This window comes from Phyllobates terribilis, unplaced genomic scaffold, assembly GCF_046119375.1.
Source record: "Phyllobates terribilis strain yellow unplaced genomic scaffold, ASM4611937v1 Scaffold_9__5_contigs__length_417890890, whole genome shotgun sequence".
Classification (NCBI taxonomy): Eukaryota; Metazoa; Chordata; class Amphibia; order Anura; family Dendrobatidae; genus Phyllobates; species Phyllobates terribilis.
Genome location: NW_027362769.1, coordinates 173,920,213 through 173,937,531, shown reverse-complemented (window position 1 = coordinate 173,937,531; position 17,319 = coordinate 173,920,213). Strand labels below are relative to the sequence as shown.

The following is a 17,319-nucleotide window of genomic DNA, read 5'->3' as shown; positions in this document are numbered from 1 at the left end:
AGAAGGGCATACGATTATTTGTATAACCCTGATCGTTGTCTCCTCTTGGGTTTGGAAACAATGATGTTTGCTACTATGCTAATGACATATTATACTAAGCTAGCTAGATGTTTATTTACAAGAACCCCCTACTATATCAATTATGTAAATAGATTAGCTCCAACAATGATACCTGAGCCCCGGGAGTAATGCCCTCCCTAACCCCTTACCTGTGAATGTGTACTTGCAAGGACAACTGTAACTATTTTAAGGGACATGTATTTCTGTTGCAGTGAGACTTGAAACAGAGATTGAAAGACACTTTACAAGGAGAAGCAAAGTTAAGACTCTCTTCACACCTTCAGCTTGGTAGTATGGCATTACCCAAAGAGACACAGATTTGGATTCTACATGATTCCGGGCTAAGGATATATGGCCCTGACTGGAAAGATACGGATCTGTTCCATTGACCATCAGAGAGCCCATGGATACATTTGGGGAGACCAGGTTGGGACGATGAAGTCACCTGGCCCCATGGATATGTTGTTTGGGATTGCCAGGAGGCACACTCCAGTCGCCTCGAACCCATAGAGACATTCGAAGAAGGCAGATTGGGACCTGATGGTCATCTATCCCCATGGAAACTCTCGGAGAGGCCAGGGTGGGACCCTCAGATCTCCTAGCCTTGTACCTCGATGGACTGCTAGCTTCCTAAGCTTTCCGCTACCTTCTCTCTGTGGGGGCCCGCCAGAAGCTGGGGGGCAATGGTTGCAGTAGCTAGCCCTGGAAGTCCCAAAGTCGCAGCTGTTCTATCCCTTGCGGGCGGAGAAGGAAGGGTGAGACTGTGTAATGTTCTACCATCTTGGGTATTTGCTGGGACTGTTCTGCGTGTTTACTGTCCACTTTGTGGTTCAATAAAGTATTGCTATGCTGTTTTACCTTCACGCTGTGTTTGAGTAGTGTTCTGCCCACGGAAGACCCCGTGTCTTCACAAACGTAAAAAAGTATTCTGGTGGAAAACTACTATATACATATAAAGTGCCATCACGTCTGTTTAGTTGCAGTACCACTTCTGGCCACAGTCCGCAACAAATACTTTCATAGAAGCCCAAGCAACAGCGCCCCCATGGTGTAAAGTTTTTAAAATGAATCAGCCCCTATTCATTCAGGCTGAAGAGCTCCATGGTAGCTACAGCAGAGGCAAATACTTTTCTTTTTTCTTGTATGTCTTCTGACATGGAGAACAAGCCCCAGTACAGCTCGTCCGGGTGCAGATTACAGCAGCACGGTGCTGATAGCTGCTGTTACCCAAAAATGTAATAGATCAGATCTGATCTCTCTGTGGATAGTTACACTGCAGGGAATGGAGAGCAGTAATGTATACGCACGGTGTCCACGCCGGCCAGCAGCAGCTCGCACACGCTGCCATACACTTCCGCTACGCTCAGCTTCCCGCTGGACAGCAGGTACGTCAGGTATTCTCCCCGCACCTCCTCCCCGCGCTCCAGACGCTGCTGGATCTCACTCATCTTCTTATCCACCAGCTTCTTACCTGGAGGGAAATAAATGAGGAATCAGATGAAGAAAATAATAATTATATGGCCACGTTCACACAGTCAGTATGTGATCAGTATTTATAATCCCAAACCAGGAGTGGGTGATAAATACAGAAGTGGTGATGTGTGACACTGTCTACGTAGCTGTGTATCTAATCCTATCCTGTGTGATACTGTCTACGTAGCTGTGTATCTAATCCTATCCTGTGTGATACTGTCTGTTGAGCCGTGTATCTAATCCTATCCTGTGTGATACTGTCTGCTGAGCCGTGTATCTAATCCTATCCTGTGTGATACTGTCTGCTGAGCAGTGTATCTAATCCTATCCTGTGTGATACTGTCTGTTGAGCCGTGTATCTAATCCTATCCTGTGTGATACTGTCTGTTGAGCCGTGTATCTAATCCTATCCTGTGTGATACTGTCTGCTGAGCAGTGTATCTAATCCTATCCTGTGTGATACTGTCTGCTGAGCCGTGTATCTAATCCTATCCTGTGTGATACTGTCTGCTGAGCAGTGTATCTAATCCTATCCTGTGTGATACTGTCTGCTGAGCAGTGTATCTAATCCTATCCTGTGTGATACTGTCTGCTGAGCCGTGTATCTAATCCTATCCTGTGTGATACTGTCTGCTGAGCAGTGTATCTAATCCTATCCTGTGTGATACTGTCTGTTGAGCTGTGTATCTAATCCTATCCTGTGTGATACTGTCTACGTAGCTGTGTATCTAATCCTATCCTGTGTGATACTGTCTGTTGAGCCGTGTATCTAATCCTATCCTGTGTGATACTGTCTGCTGAGCAGTGTATCTAATCCTATCCTGTGTGATACTGTCTGCTGAGCAGTGTATCTAATCCTATCCTGTGTGATACTGTCTGTTGAGCCGTGTATCTAATCCTATCCTGTGTGATACTGTCTGCTGAGCTGTGTATCTAATCCTATCCTGTGTGATACTGTCTGCTAAGCAGTGTATCTAATCCTATCCTGTGTGATACTGTCTGTTGAGCCGTGTATCTAATCCTATCCTGTGTGATACTGTCTGTTGAGCCGTGTATCTAATCCTATCCTGTGTGATACTGTCTGTTGAGCCGTGTATCTAATCCTCTCCTGTGTGATACTGTCTGCTGAGCCGTGTATCTAATCCTATCCTGTGTGATACTGTCTGCTGAGCCGTGTATCTAATCCTATCCTGTGTGATACTGTCTGCTGAGCCGTGTATCTAATCCTATCCTGTGTGATACTGTCTGTTGAGCCGTGTATCTAATCCTCTCCTGTGTGATACTGTCTGCTGAGCTGTGTATCTAATCCTATCCTGTGTGATACTGTCTGCTGAGCCGTGTATCTAATCCTATCCTGTGTGATACTGTCTGCTGAGCCGTGTATCTAATCCTATCCTGTGTGATAATGTCTGCTGAGCCGTGTATCTAATCCTCTCCTGTGTGATACTGTCTGCTGAGCAGTGTATCTAATCCTCTCCTGTGTGATACTGTCTGCTGAGCCGTGTATCTAATCCTATCCTGTGTGATACTGTCTGCTGAGCTGTGTATCTAATCCTCTCCTGTGTGATACTGTCTGCTGAGCAGTGTATCTAATCCTCTCCTGTGTGATACTGTCTGCTGAGCCGTGTATCTAATCCTATCCTGTGTGATACTGTCTGCTGAGCTGTGTATCTAATCCTATCCTGTGTGATACTGTCTGCTGAGCCGTGTATCTAATCCTATCCTGTGTGATACTGTCTACGTAGCTGTGTATCTAATCCTATCCTGTGTGATACTGTCTATGGAGCTGTGTATCTAATCCTATCCTGTGTGACACTGTCTACGGAGCTGTGTATCTAATCCTATCCTGTGTGATACTGTCTGCTGAGCCGTGTATCTAATCCTATCCTGTGTGATACTGCCTACGGAGCTGTGTATCTAATCCTATCCTGTGTGATACTGTCTGCTGAGCCGTGTATCTAATCCTATCCTGTGTGATACTGTCCGCTGAGCTGTGTATCTAATCCTATCCTGTGTGATACTGTCTACTGAGCCGTGTATCTAATCCTATCCTGTGTGATACTGACTACGTAGCTGTGTATCTAATCCTATCCTGTGTGATACTGTCTGCTGAGCCGTGTATCTAATCCTCTCCTGTGTGATACTGTCTGCTGAGCTGTGTATCTAATCCTATCCTGTGTGATACTGTCTACTGAGCCGTGTATCTAATCCTATCCTGTGTGATACTGTCTACGTAGCTGTGTATCTAATCCTATCCTGTGTGATACTGTCTACGGAGCTGTGTATCTAATCCTATCCTGTGTGACACTGTCTACGGAGCCGTGTATCTAATCCTATCCTGTGTGATACTGTCTACGGAGCTGTGTATCTAATCCTCTCCTGTGTGATACTGTCTGCTGAGCTGTGTATCTAATCCTATCCTGTGTGATACTGTCTGCTGAGCCGTGTATCTAATCCTATCCTGTGTGATACTGTCTACGGAGCTGTGTATCTAATCCTATCCTGTGTGATACTGTCTGCTGAGCCGTGTATCTAATCCTATCCTGTGTGATACTGTCTACGGAGCTGTGTATCTAATCCTCTCCTGTGTGATACTGTCTGCTGAGCCGTGTATCTAATCCTATCCTGTGTGATACTGTCTGCTGAGCCGTGTATCTAATCCTATCCTGTGTGATACTGTCTGCTGAGTCGTGTATCTAATCCTCTCCTGTGTGATACTGTCTGCTGAGCTGTGTATCTAATCCTATCCTGTGTGATACTGTCTACGGAGCTGTGTATCTAATCCTATCCTGTTTGACACTGTCTACGGAGCTGTGTATCTAATCCTATCCTGTGTGATACTGTCTGCTGAGCTGTGTATCTAATCCTATCCTGTGTGAAACTGTCTACGGAGCCGTGTATCTAATCCTATCCTGTGTGATACTGTCTACGGAGCCGTGTATCTAATCCTATCCTGATACTGTCTGCTGAGCTGTGTATCTAATCCTATCCTGTGTGATACTGTCTGCTGAGCCGTGTATCTAATCCTATCCTGTGTGATACTGTCTACGGAGCTGTGTATCTAATCCTATCCTGTGTGATACTGTCTGCTGAGCCGTGTATCTAATCCTATCCTGTGTGATACTGTCTACGGAGCCGTGTATCTAATCCTATCCTGATACTGTCTGCTGAGCTGTGTATCTAATCCCATCCTGTGTGATACTGTCTGCTGAGCTGTGTATCTAATCCTATCCTGTGTGATACTGTCTACGGAGCTGTGTATCTAATCCTATCCTGTTTGACACTGTCTACGGAGCTGTGTATCTAATCCTATCCTGTGTGATACTGTCTGCTGAGCTGTGTATCTAATCCTATCCTGTGTGATACTGTCTACGGAGCCGTGTATCTAATCCTATCCTGATCCTGTGTGATACTGTCTGCTGAGCTGTGTATCTAATCCTATCATGTGTGATACTGTCTGCTGAGCTGTGTATCTAATCCTATCCTGTGTGATACTGTCTGCTGAGCCGTGTATCTAATCCTATCCTGTGTGATACTGTCTGCTGAGCTGTGTATCTAATCCTATCCTGTGTGATACTGTCTACGGAGCTGTGTATCTAATCCTATCCTGTTTGACACTGTCTACGGAGCTGTGTATCTAATCCTATCCTGTGTGATACTGTCTGCTGAGCTGTGTATCTAATCCTATCCTGTGTGAAACTGTCTACGGAGCCGTGTATCTAATCCTATCCTGTGTGATACTGTCTACGGAGCCGTGTATCTAATCCTATCCTGATACTGTCTGCTGAGCTGTGTATCTAATCCTATCCTGTGTGATACTGTCTGCTGAGCCGTGTATCTAATCCTATCCTGTGTGATACTGTCTACGGAGCTGTGTATCTAATCCTATCCTGTGTGATACTGTCTGCTGAGCCGTGTATCTAATCCTATCCTGTGTGATACTGTCTACGGAGCTGTGTATCTAATCCTATCCTGTGTGATACTGTCTACGGAGCTGTGTATCTAATCCTATCCTGTTTGACACTGTCTACGGAGCTGTGTATCTAATCCTATCCTGTGTGATACTGTCTGCTGAGCTGTGTATCTAATCCTATCCTGTGTGATACTGTCTACGGAGCCGTGTATCTAATCCTATCCTGATCCTGTGTGATACTGTCTGCTGAGCTGTGTATCTAATCCTCTCCTGTGTGATACTGTCTGCTGAGCCGTGTATCTAATCCTATCATGTGTGATACTGTCTGCTGAGCCATGTATCTAATCCTATCCTGTGTGATACTGTCTGCTGAGCTGTGTATCTAATCCTATCCTGTATGATACTGTCTGCTGAGCTGTGTATCTAATCCTATCCTGTGTGATACTGTCTGCTGAGCCGTGTATCTAATCCTATCATGTATGATACTGTCTGCTGAGCCATGTATCTAATCCTATCCTGTGTGATACTGTCTGCTGAGCCATGTATCTAATCCTATCCTGTGTGATACTGTCTGCTGAGCCGTGTATCTAATCCTATCCTGTGTGATACTGTCTGCTGAGCCATGTATCTAATCCTATCATGTGTGATACTGTCTGCTGAGCCGTGTATCTAATCCTATCCTGTGTGATACTGTCTACGGAGCTGTGTATCTAATCCTATCCTGTGTGATACTCTCTACAGAGCTGTGTATCTAATCCTATCCTGTGTGACACTGTCTACGAAGCTGTGTATCTAATCCTATCCTGTGTGATACTGTCTACGGAGAAGTGTATCTAATTCTATCCTGTGTGATACTGTCTGCTGAGCCGTGTATCTAATTCTATCCTGTGTGATACTGTCTGCTGAGCCGTGTATCTAATCCTATCCTGTGTGATACTGTCTGCTGAGCCGTGTATCTAATCCTATCCTGTGTGATACTGTCTGCTGAGCCGTGTATCTAATCCTATCCTGTGTGATACTGTCTGCTGAGCCGTGTATCTAATCCTATCCTGTGTGATACTGTCTGCTGAGCCGTGTATCTAATCCTATCCTGTGTGATACTGTCTGCTGAGCCGTGTATCTAATCCTATCCTGTGTGATACTGTCTGCTGAGCCATGTATCTAATCCTATCATGTGTGATACTGTCTGCTGAGCCGTGTATTTAATCCTATCCTGTGTGATACTGTCTACGGAGCTGTGTATCTAATCCTATCCTGTGTGATACTCTCTACAGAGCTGTGTATCTAATCCTATCCTGTGTGACACTGTCTACGAAGCTGTGTATCTAATCCTATCCTGTGTGATACTGTCTACGGAGAAGTGTATCTAATTCTATCCTGTGTGATACTGTCTGCTGAGCCGTGTATCTAATCCTATCCTGTGTGATACTGTCTGCTGAGCCGTGTATCTAATCCTATCCTGTGTGATACTGTCTGCTGAGCCGTGTATCTAATCCTATCCTGTGTGATACTGTCTGCTGAGCCGTGTATCTAATCCTATCCTGTGTGATACTGTCTGCTGAGCCGTGTATCTAATCCTATCCTGTGTGATACTGTCTGCTGAGCCGTGTATCTAATCCTATCATGTGTGATACTGTCTGCTGAGCCGTGTATCTAATCCTATCCTGTGTGATACTGTCTACGGAGCTGTGTATCTAATCCTATCCTGTGTGATACTCTCTACAGAGCTGTGTATCTAATCCTATCCTGTGTGACACTGTCTACGAAGCTGTGTATCTAATCCTATCCTGTGTGATACTGTCTACGGAGAAGTGTATCTAATTCTATCCTGTGTGATACTGTCTGCTGAGCCGTGTATCTAATTCTATCCTGTGTGATACTGTCTGCTGAGCCGTGTATCTAATCCTATCCTGTGTGATACTGTCTGCTGAGCCGTGTATCTAATCCTATCCTGTGTGATACTGTCTGCTGAGCCGTGTATCTAATCCTATCCTGTGTGATACTGTCTGCTGAGCCGTGTATCTAATCCTATCCTGTGTGATACTGTCTGCTGAGCCGTGTATCTAATCCTATCCTGTGTGATACTGTCTGCTGAGCCGTGTATCTAATCCTATCCTGTGTGATACTGTCTGCTGAGCCATGTATCTAATCCTATCATGTGTGATACTGTCTGCTGAGCCGTGTATTTAATCCTATCCTGTGTGATACTGTCTACGGAGCTGTGTATCTAATCCTATCCTGTGTGATACTCTCTACAGAGCTGTGTATCTAATCCTATCCTGTGTGATACTGTCTACGGAGAAGTGTATCTAATTCTATCCTGTGTGATACTGTCTGCTGAGCCGTGTATCTAATCCTATCCTGTGTGATACTGTCTGCTGAGCCGTGTATCTAATCCTATCCTGTGTGATACTGTCTGCTGAGCCGTGTATCTAATCCTATCCTGTGTGATACTGTCTGCTGAGCCGTGTATCTAATCCTATCCTGTGTGATACTGTCTGCTGAGCCGTGTATCTAATCCTATCCTGTGTGATACTGTCTGCTGAGCCGTGTATCTAATCCTATCATGTGTGATACTGTCTGCTGAGCCGTGTATCTAATCCTATCCTGTGTGATACTGTCTACGGAGCTGTGTATCTAATCCTATCCTGTGTGATACTCTCTACAGAGCTGTGTATCTAATCCTATCCTGTGTGACACTGTCTACGAAGCTGTGTATCTAATCCTATCCTGTGTGATACTGTCTACGGAGGCGTGTATCTAATCCTATCCTGTGTGATACTGTCTGCTGAGCCGTGTATCTAATCCTATCCTGTGTGATACTGTCTGCTGAGCCGTGTATCTAATCCTATCCTGTGTGATACTGTCTACGGAGGCGTGTATCTAATCCTATCCTGTGTGACACTGTCTACGGAGCTGTGTATCTAATCCTATCCTGTGTGATACTGTCTTCTGAGCCGTGTATCTAATCCTATCCTGTGTGATACTGTCTGTTGAGCCGTGTATCTAATCCTATCCTGTGTGATACTGTCTGCTGAGCCGTGTATCTAATCCTATCCTGTGTGATACTGTCTGCTGAGCAGTGTATCTAATCCTATCCTGTGTGATACTGTCTGTTGAGCCGTGTATCTAATCCTATCCTGTGTGATACTGTCTGTTGAGCCGTGTATCTAATCCTATCCTGTGTGATACTGTCTGTTGAGCCGTGTATCTAATCCTATCCTGTGTGATACTGTCTGCTGAGCCGTGTATCTAATCCTATCCTGTGTGATACTGTCTGCTGAGCCGTGTATCTAATCCTATCCTGTGTGATAATGTCTGCTGAGCCGTGTATCTAATCCTCTCCTGTGTGATACTGTCTGCTGAGCAGTGTATCTAATCCTCTCCTGTGTGATACTGTCTGCTGAGCCGTGTATCTAATCCTATCCTGTGTGATACTGTCTGCTGAGCTGTGTATCTAATCCTCTCCTGTGTGATACTGTCTGCTGAGCAGTGTATCTAATCCTCTCCTGTGTGATACTGTCTGCTGAGCCGTGTATCTAATCCTATCCTGTGTGATACTGTCTGCTGAGCCGTGTATCTAATCCTATCCTGTGTGATACTGTCTACGTAGCTGTGTATCTAATCCTATCCTGTGTGATACTGTCTATGGAGCTGTGTATCTAATCCTATCCTGTGTGACACTGTCTACGGAGCTGTGTATCTAATCCTATCCTGTGTGATACTGTCTGCTGAGCCGTGTATCTAATCCTATCCTGTGTGATACTGTCTACGGAGCTGTGTATCTAATCCTATCCTGTGTGATACTGTCTGCTGAGCCGTGTATCTAATCCTATCCTGTGTGATACTGTCCGCTGAGCTGTGTATCTAATCCTATCCTGTGTGATACTGTCTACTGAGCCGTGTATCTAATCCTATCCTGTGTGATACTGACTACGTAGCTGTGTATCTAATCCTATCCTGTGTGATACTGTCTGCTGAGCCGTGTATCTAATCCTCTCCTGTGTGATACTGTCTGCTGAGCTGTGTATCTAATCCTATCCTGTGTGATACTGTCTACTGAGCCGTGTATCTAATCCTATCCTGTGTGATACTGTCTACGTAGCTGTGTATCTAATCCTATCCTGTGTGATACTGTCTACGGAGCTGTGTATCTAATCCTATCCTGTGTGACACTGTCTACGGAGCCGTGTATCTAATCCTATCCTGTGTGATACTGTCTACGGAGCTGTGTATCTAATCCTATCCTGTGTGATACTGTCTGCTGAGCCGTGTATCTAATCCTATCCTGTGTGATACTGTCTACGGAGCTGTGTATCTAATCCTCTCCTGTGTGATACTGTCTGCTGAGCTGTGTATCTAATCCTATCCTGTGTGATACTGTCTGCTGAGCCGTGTATCTAATCCTATCCTGTGTGATACTGTCTGCTGAGCCGTGTATCTAATCCTATCCTGTGTGATACTGTCTACGGAGCTGTGTATCTAATCCTCTCCTGTGTGATACTGTCTGCTGAGCCGTGTATCTAATCCTATCCTGTGTGATACTGTCTGCTGAGCCGTGTATCTAATCCTATCCTGTGTGATACTGTCTGCTGAGTCGTGTATCTAATCCTCTCCTGTGTGATACTGTCTGCTGAGCTGTGTATCTAATCCTATCCTGTGTGATACTGTCTACGGAGCTGTGTATCTAATCCTATCCTGTTTGACACTGTCTACGGAGCTGTGTATCTAATCCTATCCTGTGTGATACTGTCTGCTGAGCTGTGTATCTAATCCTATCCTGTGTGAAACTGTCTACGGAGCCGTGTATCTAATCCTATCCTGTGTGATACTGTCTACGGAGCCGTGTATCTAATCCTATCCTGATACTGTCTGCTGAGCTGTGTATCTAATCCTATCCTGTGTGATACTGTCTGCTGAGCCGTGTATCTAATCCTATCCTGTGTGATACTGTCTACGGAGCTGTGTATCTAATCCTATCCTGTGTGATACTGTCTGCTGAGCCGTGTATCTAATCCTATCCTGTGTGATACTGTCTACGGAGCTGTGTATCTAATCCTATCCTGTGTGATACTGTCTACGGAGCTGTGTATCTAATCCTATCCTGTTTGACACTGTCTACGGAGCTGTGTATCTAATCCTATCCTGTGTGATACTGTCTGCTGAGCTGTGTATCTAATCCTATCCTGTGTGATACTGTCTACGGAGCCGTGTATCTAATCCTATCCTGATCCTGTGTGATACTGTCTGCTGAGCTGTGTATCTAATCCTATCATGTGTGATACTGTCTGCTGAGCTGTGTATCTAATCCTATCCTGTGTGATACTGTCTGCTGAGCCATGTATCTAATCCTATCCTGTGTGATACTGTCTGCTGAGCTGTGTATCTAATCCTATCCTGTATGATACTGTCTGCTGAGCTGTGTATCTAATCCTATCCTGTGTGATACTGTCTGCTGAGCCGTGTATCTAATCCTATCATGTATGATACTGTCTGCTGAGCCATGTATCTAATCCTATCCTGTGTGATACTGTCTGCTGAGCCATGTATCTAATCCTATCATGTGTGATACTGTCTGCTGAGCCGTGTATCTAATCCTATCCTGTGTGATACTGTCTGCTGAGCCATGTATCTAATCCTATCATGTGTGATACTGTCTGCTGAGCCGTGTATCTAATCCTATCCTGTGTGATACTGTCTACGGAGCTGTGTATCTAATCCTATCCTGTGTGATACTCTCTACAGAGCTGTGTATCTAATCCTATCCTGTGTGACACTGTCTACGAAGCTGTGTATCTAATCCTATCCTGTGTGATACTGTCTACGGAGAAGTGTATCTAATTCTATCCTGTGTGATACTGTCTGCTGAGCCGTGTATCTAATTCTATCCTGTGTGATACTGTCTGCTGAGCCGTGTATCTAATCCTATCCTGTGTGATACTGTCTGCTGAGCCGTGTATCTAATCCTATCCTGTGTGATACTGTCTGCTGAGCCGTGTATCTAATCCTATCCTGTGTGATACTGTCTGCTGAGCCGTGTATCTAATCCTATCCTGTGTGATACTGTCTGCTGAGCCGTGTATCTAATCCTATCCTGTGTGATACTGTCTGCTGAGCCATGTATCTAATCCTATCATGTGTGATACTGTCTGCTGAGCCGTGTATCTAATCCTATCCTGTGTGATACTGTCTACGGAGCTGTGTATCTAATCCTATCCTGTGTGATACTCTCTACAGAGCTGTGTATCTAATCCTATCCTGTGTGACACTGTCTACGAAGCTGTGTATCTAATCCTATCCTGTGTGACACTGTCTACGAAGCTGTGTATCTAATCCTATCCTGTGTGATACTGTCTACGGAGAAGTGTATCTAATTCTATCCTGTGTGATACTGTCTGCTGAGCCGTGTATCTAATTCTATCCTGTGTGATACTGTCTGCTGAGCCGTGTATCTAATCCTACCCTGTGTGATACCGTCTGCTGAGCCGTGTATCTAATCCTATCCTGTGTGATACTGTCTGCTGAGCCGTGTATCTAATCCTATCCTGTGTGATACTGTCTGCTGAGCCATGTATCTAATCCTATCATGTGTGATACTGTCTGCTGAGCCGTGTATCTAATCCTATCCTGTGTGATACTGTCTACGGAGCTGTGTATCTAATCCTATCCTGTGTGATACTCTCTACAGAGCTGTGTATCTAATCCTATCCTGTGTGACACTGTCTACGAAGCTGTGTATCTAATCCTATCCTGTGTGATACTGTCTACGGAGAAGTGTATCTAATTCTATCCTGTGTGATACTGTCTGCTGAGCCGTGTATCTAATCCTATCCTGTGTGATACTGTCTGCTGAGCCGTGTATCTAATCCTATCCTGTGTGATACTGTCTGCTGAGCCGTGTATCTAATCCTATCCTGTGTGATACTGTCTGCTGAGCCGTGTATCTAATCCTATCCTGTGTGATACTGTCTGCTGAGCCGTGTATCTAATCCTATCCTGTGTGATACTGTCTGCTGAGCCGTGTATCTAATCCTATCATGTGTGATACTGTCTGCTGAGCCGTGTATCTAATCCTATCCTGTGTGATACTGTCTACGGAGCTGTGTATCTAATCCTATCCTGTGTGATACTCTCTACAGAGCTGTGTATCTAATCCTATCCTGTGTGACACTGTCTACGAAGCTGTGTATCTAATCCTATCCTGTGTGATACTGTCTACGGAGGCATGTATCTAATCCTATCCTGTGTGATACTGTCTGCTGAGCCGTGTATCTAATCCTATCCTGTGTGATACTGTCTGCTGAGCCGTGTATCTAATCCTATCCTGTGTGACACTGTCTACGGAGCTGTGTATCTAATCCTATCCTGTGTGATACTGTCTTCTGAGCTGTGTATCTAATCCTATCCTGTGTGATACTGTCTACTGAGCTGTGTATCTAATCCTATCCTGTGTGATACTGCCAGCTGAGCCGTGTATCTAATCCTCTCCTGTGTGATACTGTCAGCTGAGCCATGTATCTAATCTTACCATGTTTGCTACTGTCTGCTGAGCTGTGTATCTAATCCTACCATGGGTGATACTGTCTACTGAGCCGTGTATCTAATCTCCTCATGTATGACATTGTACAATGTATCTATGCTCATGTGTGATACGGTCTAGTTAATCTGAGTATGACATACGTGATACAGCATCAGGCAGCCGCCCAGGACTACATCCCCCATCATGTACTGCGGATATAATGAATGACTTACCGAAATTGAATATATTGTCCCAGCCTTCCATGTAGAGGTTCCAGTAGGGGAAGACTCGCCTCGTCCACTCGGGCATGTAGGTCACAAAGACCAAATTCTTGAACATTTGGCAGATGGAATCTATAAACCTTTGGGTTTCGGGGGGAATTTCTTTCTCCAAACAGCCGATCCTGGTCTCAAACACGATGTAGGAGACTCCTGGAGAGACGAGGTCAGAGAATAGTGATACATATCGCGCTGTCTGCAGCCACTAGGGGGAGCTGTGGAGCTTACTGCCTACTGCGTATACCGGGGCACCCTATAATAACACAGTACACAGTGAGCTCCCCTTAGTGGCAGCAGCCAGAATATTATGTCTTTAACCTATATCTTTTCCTGTGATTTGGAGATGGACTACAAAACCTGCTCCCATCACTCGGTAAGTTTTTGCAAACTGCATTCCAAAGTTCTAACTATCAGTAGCTAGGTGACAGGTTCCCTTGAAATTAATTACCATAAAAAGATACTGAAAAAGCAAACATACACAATAAATAGAATTTTGGGGTGATCTGGAGGGGTGAATGCTGATTAAAGAAGTGTTAATACTTACAATATGTATTTTTTTTATAGAGCAAATTCCCTTTAGGATATTTTCACACATACTTTTTGGGGTGTTTTTAGGGCATTTTTAGAAGGCTGTACCCATCATTTACAGTTTTAACAGAACCAAAGGAGCCTACTGATCCCAAGAACAGGGCTCCAAAATGCCCATCAGAATCAAGCAGTGACCGCGCATGTGTGATCCTCATCCTTTAGTGGACTGCCAAAAGTTTCCAACCTATGAGAGTGCTGGAGACGCTGAGTGTAGTCCCATATAGAATGAATGAAGAGCATGTGCAGGGTTTTGTTACGACCTTACACGTTTAACCTAAAGGTCAGTGTGGTTATGAAGTTAGCAAAAACTTTTTGATCACTTTTTGTTTTATATTTTTGGGAAAGCAATGCAGCCCAAAAAATGTGATTCTGGCTTTTTTTTTCTTTAAAGCGAGTTAAATAATCATATTTCATTACTTCATATTACTTATATACAGTATATTGTGAGCAAGGAGTCTGCTATAGACGTGCCTGTAGTGCATTGCCTTAAGTGTATTGCTTAAGTGTGAGAAATATGAATTATACCTGAATTGAACCTGAAGGGAACTGGATACTTGGACACAGTAAACAATGTTTGTGTTTGTTTTCACTCTCACCCCCATAATCCTTCACTTTTTACAACCACCCCTAATCCCTACACCTAGCAAAAAACTCTTCATCTCTCCCTCCATTCTCCCCATCCACCTCACCTCCTCCTCAGAACTATTCCTCAACATTCAGTTCTATGTCTCTAAGCACAAACAGCCATTTCATGCCCTCTCCTGCTCCCACCTAATAACACTTTCTCTGCTTCTCCTCACGGCTGGTGATTATCTCCCCAAATCCTGGCCCTCCTCACCACATCTCCACAGTCACTTCCACCTCCTATCCACGATCTATCACAAACTCTCACAACCCTTCTAACTTCATACACATCCGCCCAGCCCCCGCTTCCCCAGTCCCACTAACAGGAGTTCTATGGAAGGCTCGCTCCGTCTGTAACAAACTTTCCTACATCCACGATCTTTTCATCACTTTTCAACAAAATTTCCTTCCTCGGCATCACCGAAACCTGGTTCACCCCCTCTGACATGGCCTCTCCAGCTGCACTTTCGTACGGTGGATTCCACCTTTCCCACACCCCCCGCTCCATTGGCAAGCATGGTGGAAGAGTAGGTTTTCTCCTGCCAGATAACTGCTCCATCACCCAAATCCTACTGCCACCCTCCGTTACTCTCCCCTTTTTTGAGGTGCACTGGGTGCGAATCTACTCCCCCTCCAACCTCCAACTGGCTGTCATTTACTGCCCCCAGGACCAGCCACCACCTTCTTAGACCACTTAACCACCTGGCTACTTCATTTCCTTTCCACTGACATCCCCTCTATCATCATGGGTGACTTCAACATCCCCATCGACACTTCCCTCTCAGCTGCCTCTAAGCTTTTATCCCTCACTTCCTCCTTTGGTTTTACCCAATGGTCTTCCACAGCCACTCACAAAGATGGCCACACACTGGACCTCATCTTCACCCGCCTCTGCTCCCTGTCTCACCTCTCCCTCTTTCTGACCACAACCTACTTACATTCTCTACCCTCTCCTCTCCAGGGCAACAATCTCCACTCCACAAACTTGCACACCCTCGCAGAAACCTCAAACACCTTGACCTACACTCACTCTCTGAATCCCTCCTCCCTCTTATAGACATAAGTTCCTTACACAATGCAGATGTTGCTGCTGCTTTATATAACACTACAAAAGCTGCAGCTCTCGATTCGGTCTCCCCCCTCACACATACAAAAGCTCGCACTATCAACAGGCAACCCTGGCACACCAGCCTAACCAAAGAACTGCGACGGGCCTCCAGAGTTGCTGAGCGTAGATGGAAAAGGTACCACTCCAATGAGCACTTAATGCATTCAAACAGTCCCTCACTACCTTCAAGTCCACACTCACTGCAGAAAAACAAACATACTTCTCATCTCTCATATCCTCACTGTCTCACAACCCTAAACAGCTATTCAACACCTTCAATTCTCTCCTCCGCCCCCCCCCAGCGCCTCCTCCCTCTCCTCTCATCTCAGCTGAAGACTTTGCCTCATTCTTCAAGCAGAAGATTGACACCATCAGACAAAGCTTTTGCCTCAAGTCCCCCCAGCCCCTCCTCAGACCTACTCAATCCTCCTGCTCCAAAACCAGCTTCTCCACCATTACGGAACATCAACTTTCCTCCTTACTCTCCAAATCACACCTCACCACCTGTGAACTTGACCCAATCCCGTCCCACCTCATCCCCAACCTTACCACTATCTTCATCCCAATCCTAACCCACCTCTTCAACCTGTCACTAACAACTGGTGTTTTCCCCTCATGCTTCAAACATGCCTTGATTACACCCATCCTCAAAAAGCCCTCCCTTGACCCTCTGACAAGCTACTGCCCCATATCACTTCTCCCTTATGCCTCAAAACTACTGGAACAAAATGTCCACTCTGAACTGTCCACGTACCTCTCCTCCTGCTCCCTCTTTGACCACCTCCAGTCTGGCTTCTGACCGCACCATTCTACTGCAAATGCCCTGACTAAAGTCACCAACGACCTACTGACCGCCAAATCCAAGCGACACTACTTTGTCCTCCTCCTCCTAGACCTGCATCTGTCTTTGACACAGCGGACCATTCCCTCTTACTACAAACTCTCTCATCTCTTGGCATCACAGACTTGGTCCTATCCTGGATGTCCTCATACCTAACAGACAGCACATTCAGTGTCTCCCACTCACACACCACCTCCTCATCTCGCCCCCTGTCGGTGTCCCCCAAGGTTCAATCCTAGGACCCCTGCTCTTCTCCATCTACACCTTTGGCCTGGGACAGCTCATAGAGTCTCACGGCTTTCAGTATCACCTCTATTCTGACAACACACAGATCTACCTCTCTGGACCCGATATCACCTCCTTACTAACCAGAATCCCACAATGTCTGTCCACTATCTCATCCTTCTCTGCCAGATTTCTAAAACGTAACATGGATAAAACCAAATTCATCATCTTTCCACCTTCCCATTCATCCCCCCCATCTGACCTATCTATCAACGTCAATGGCTGTTCACTCTCCCCAATCCCGTAAGCTCGCTGCCTCGGGGTAACCTGGGACTCTGATCACTCCTTCAAACCACATATCCAAGACATTTCCACTTCCTACCGACTCCAACTCAAAAATATCTCCCGGATCCGCATATTCCTCAACCACAAATCTGCAAAAACACTAGTGCACGCCCTCATCATCTCCCACCTCGACTACCGCAACCTCCTGCTCTGTGGCCTCCCTTCTAACACTCTCGCACCCCTCCAATCTATCGTAAACTCTGTTGTCTGACTAATCCACCTGTCACCTCCGTTATTCCCCGGCCTCTTCTCTCTGTCAATCCCTTCACTGGCTCCCTATTGCCCAGAGACTCCAGTTCAAAACCCTAAGGGTATGTGCAATAGCAGATAATACTTCCAGTCACC

General features: G+C 45.5%; 1 protein-coding gene across 1 annotated transcript in view; it reads right to left on the bottom strand.

Annotated features, from left to right (window-relative positions):
- The window catches only part of LOC141161895 (sterol 26-hydroxylase, mitochondrial-like), a 66,870-nt gene that overhangs the window by 13,429 nt on the left and 36,122 nt on the right, over positions 1–17,319 (bottom strand). Inside the window, exons 4-5 of the mRNA XM_073647389.1 lie at positions 13,199–13,396; positions 1,368–1,531 (exon numbers count right to left, since the gene is read on the bottom strand). Of these exons, the coding sequence (XP_073503490.1) occupies positions 1,368–1,531; positions 13,199–13,396 (362 nt within the window). The remainder of the gene's footprint in view (positions 1–1,367; positions 1,532–13,198; positions 13,397–17,319) is intronic.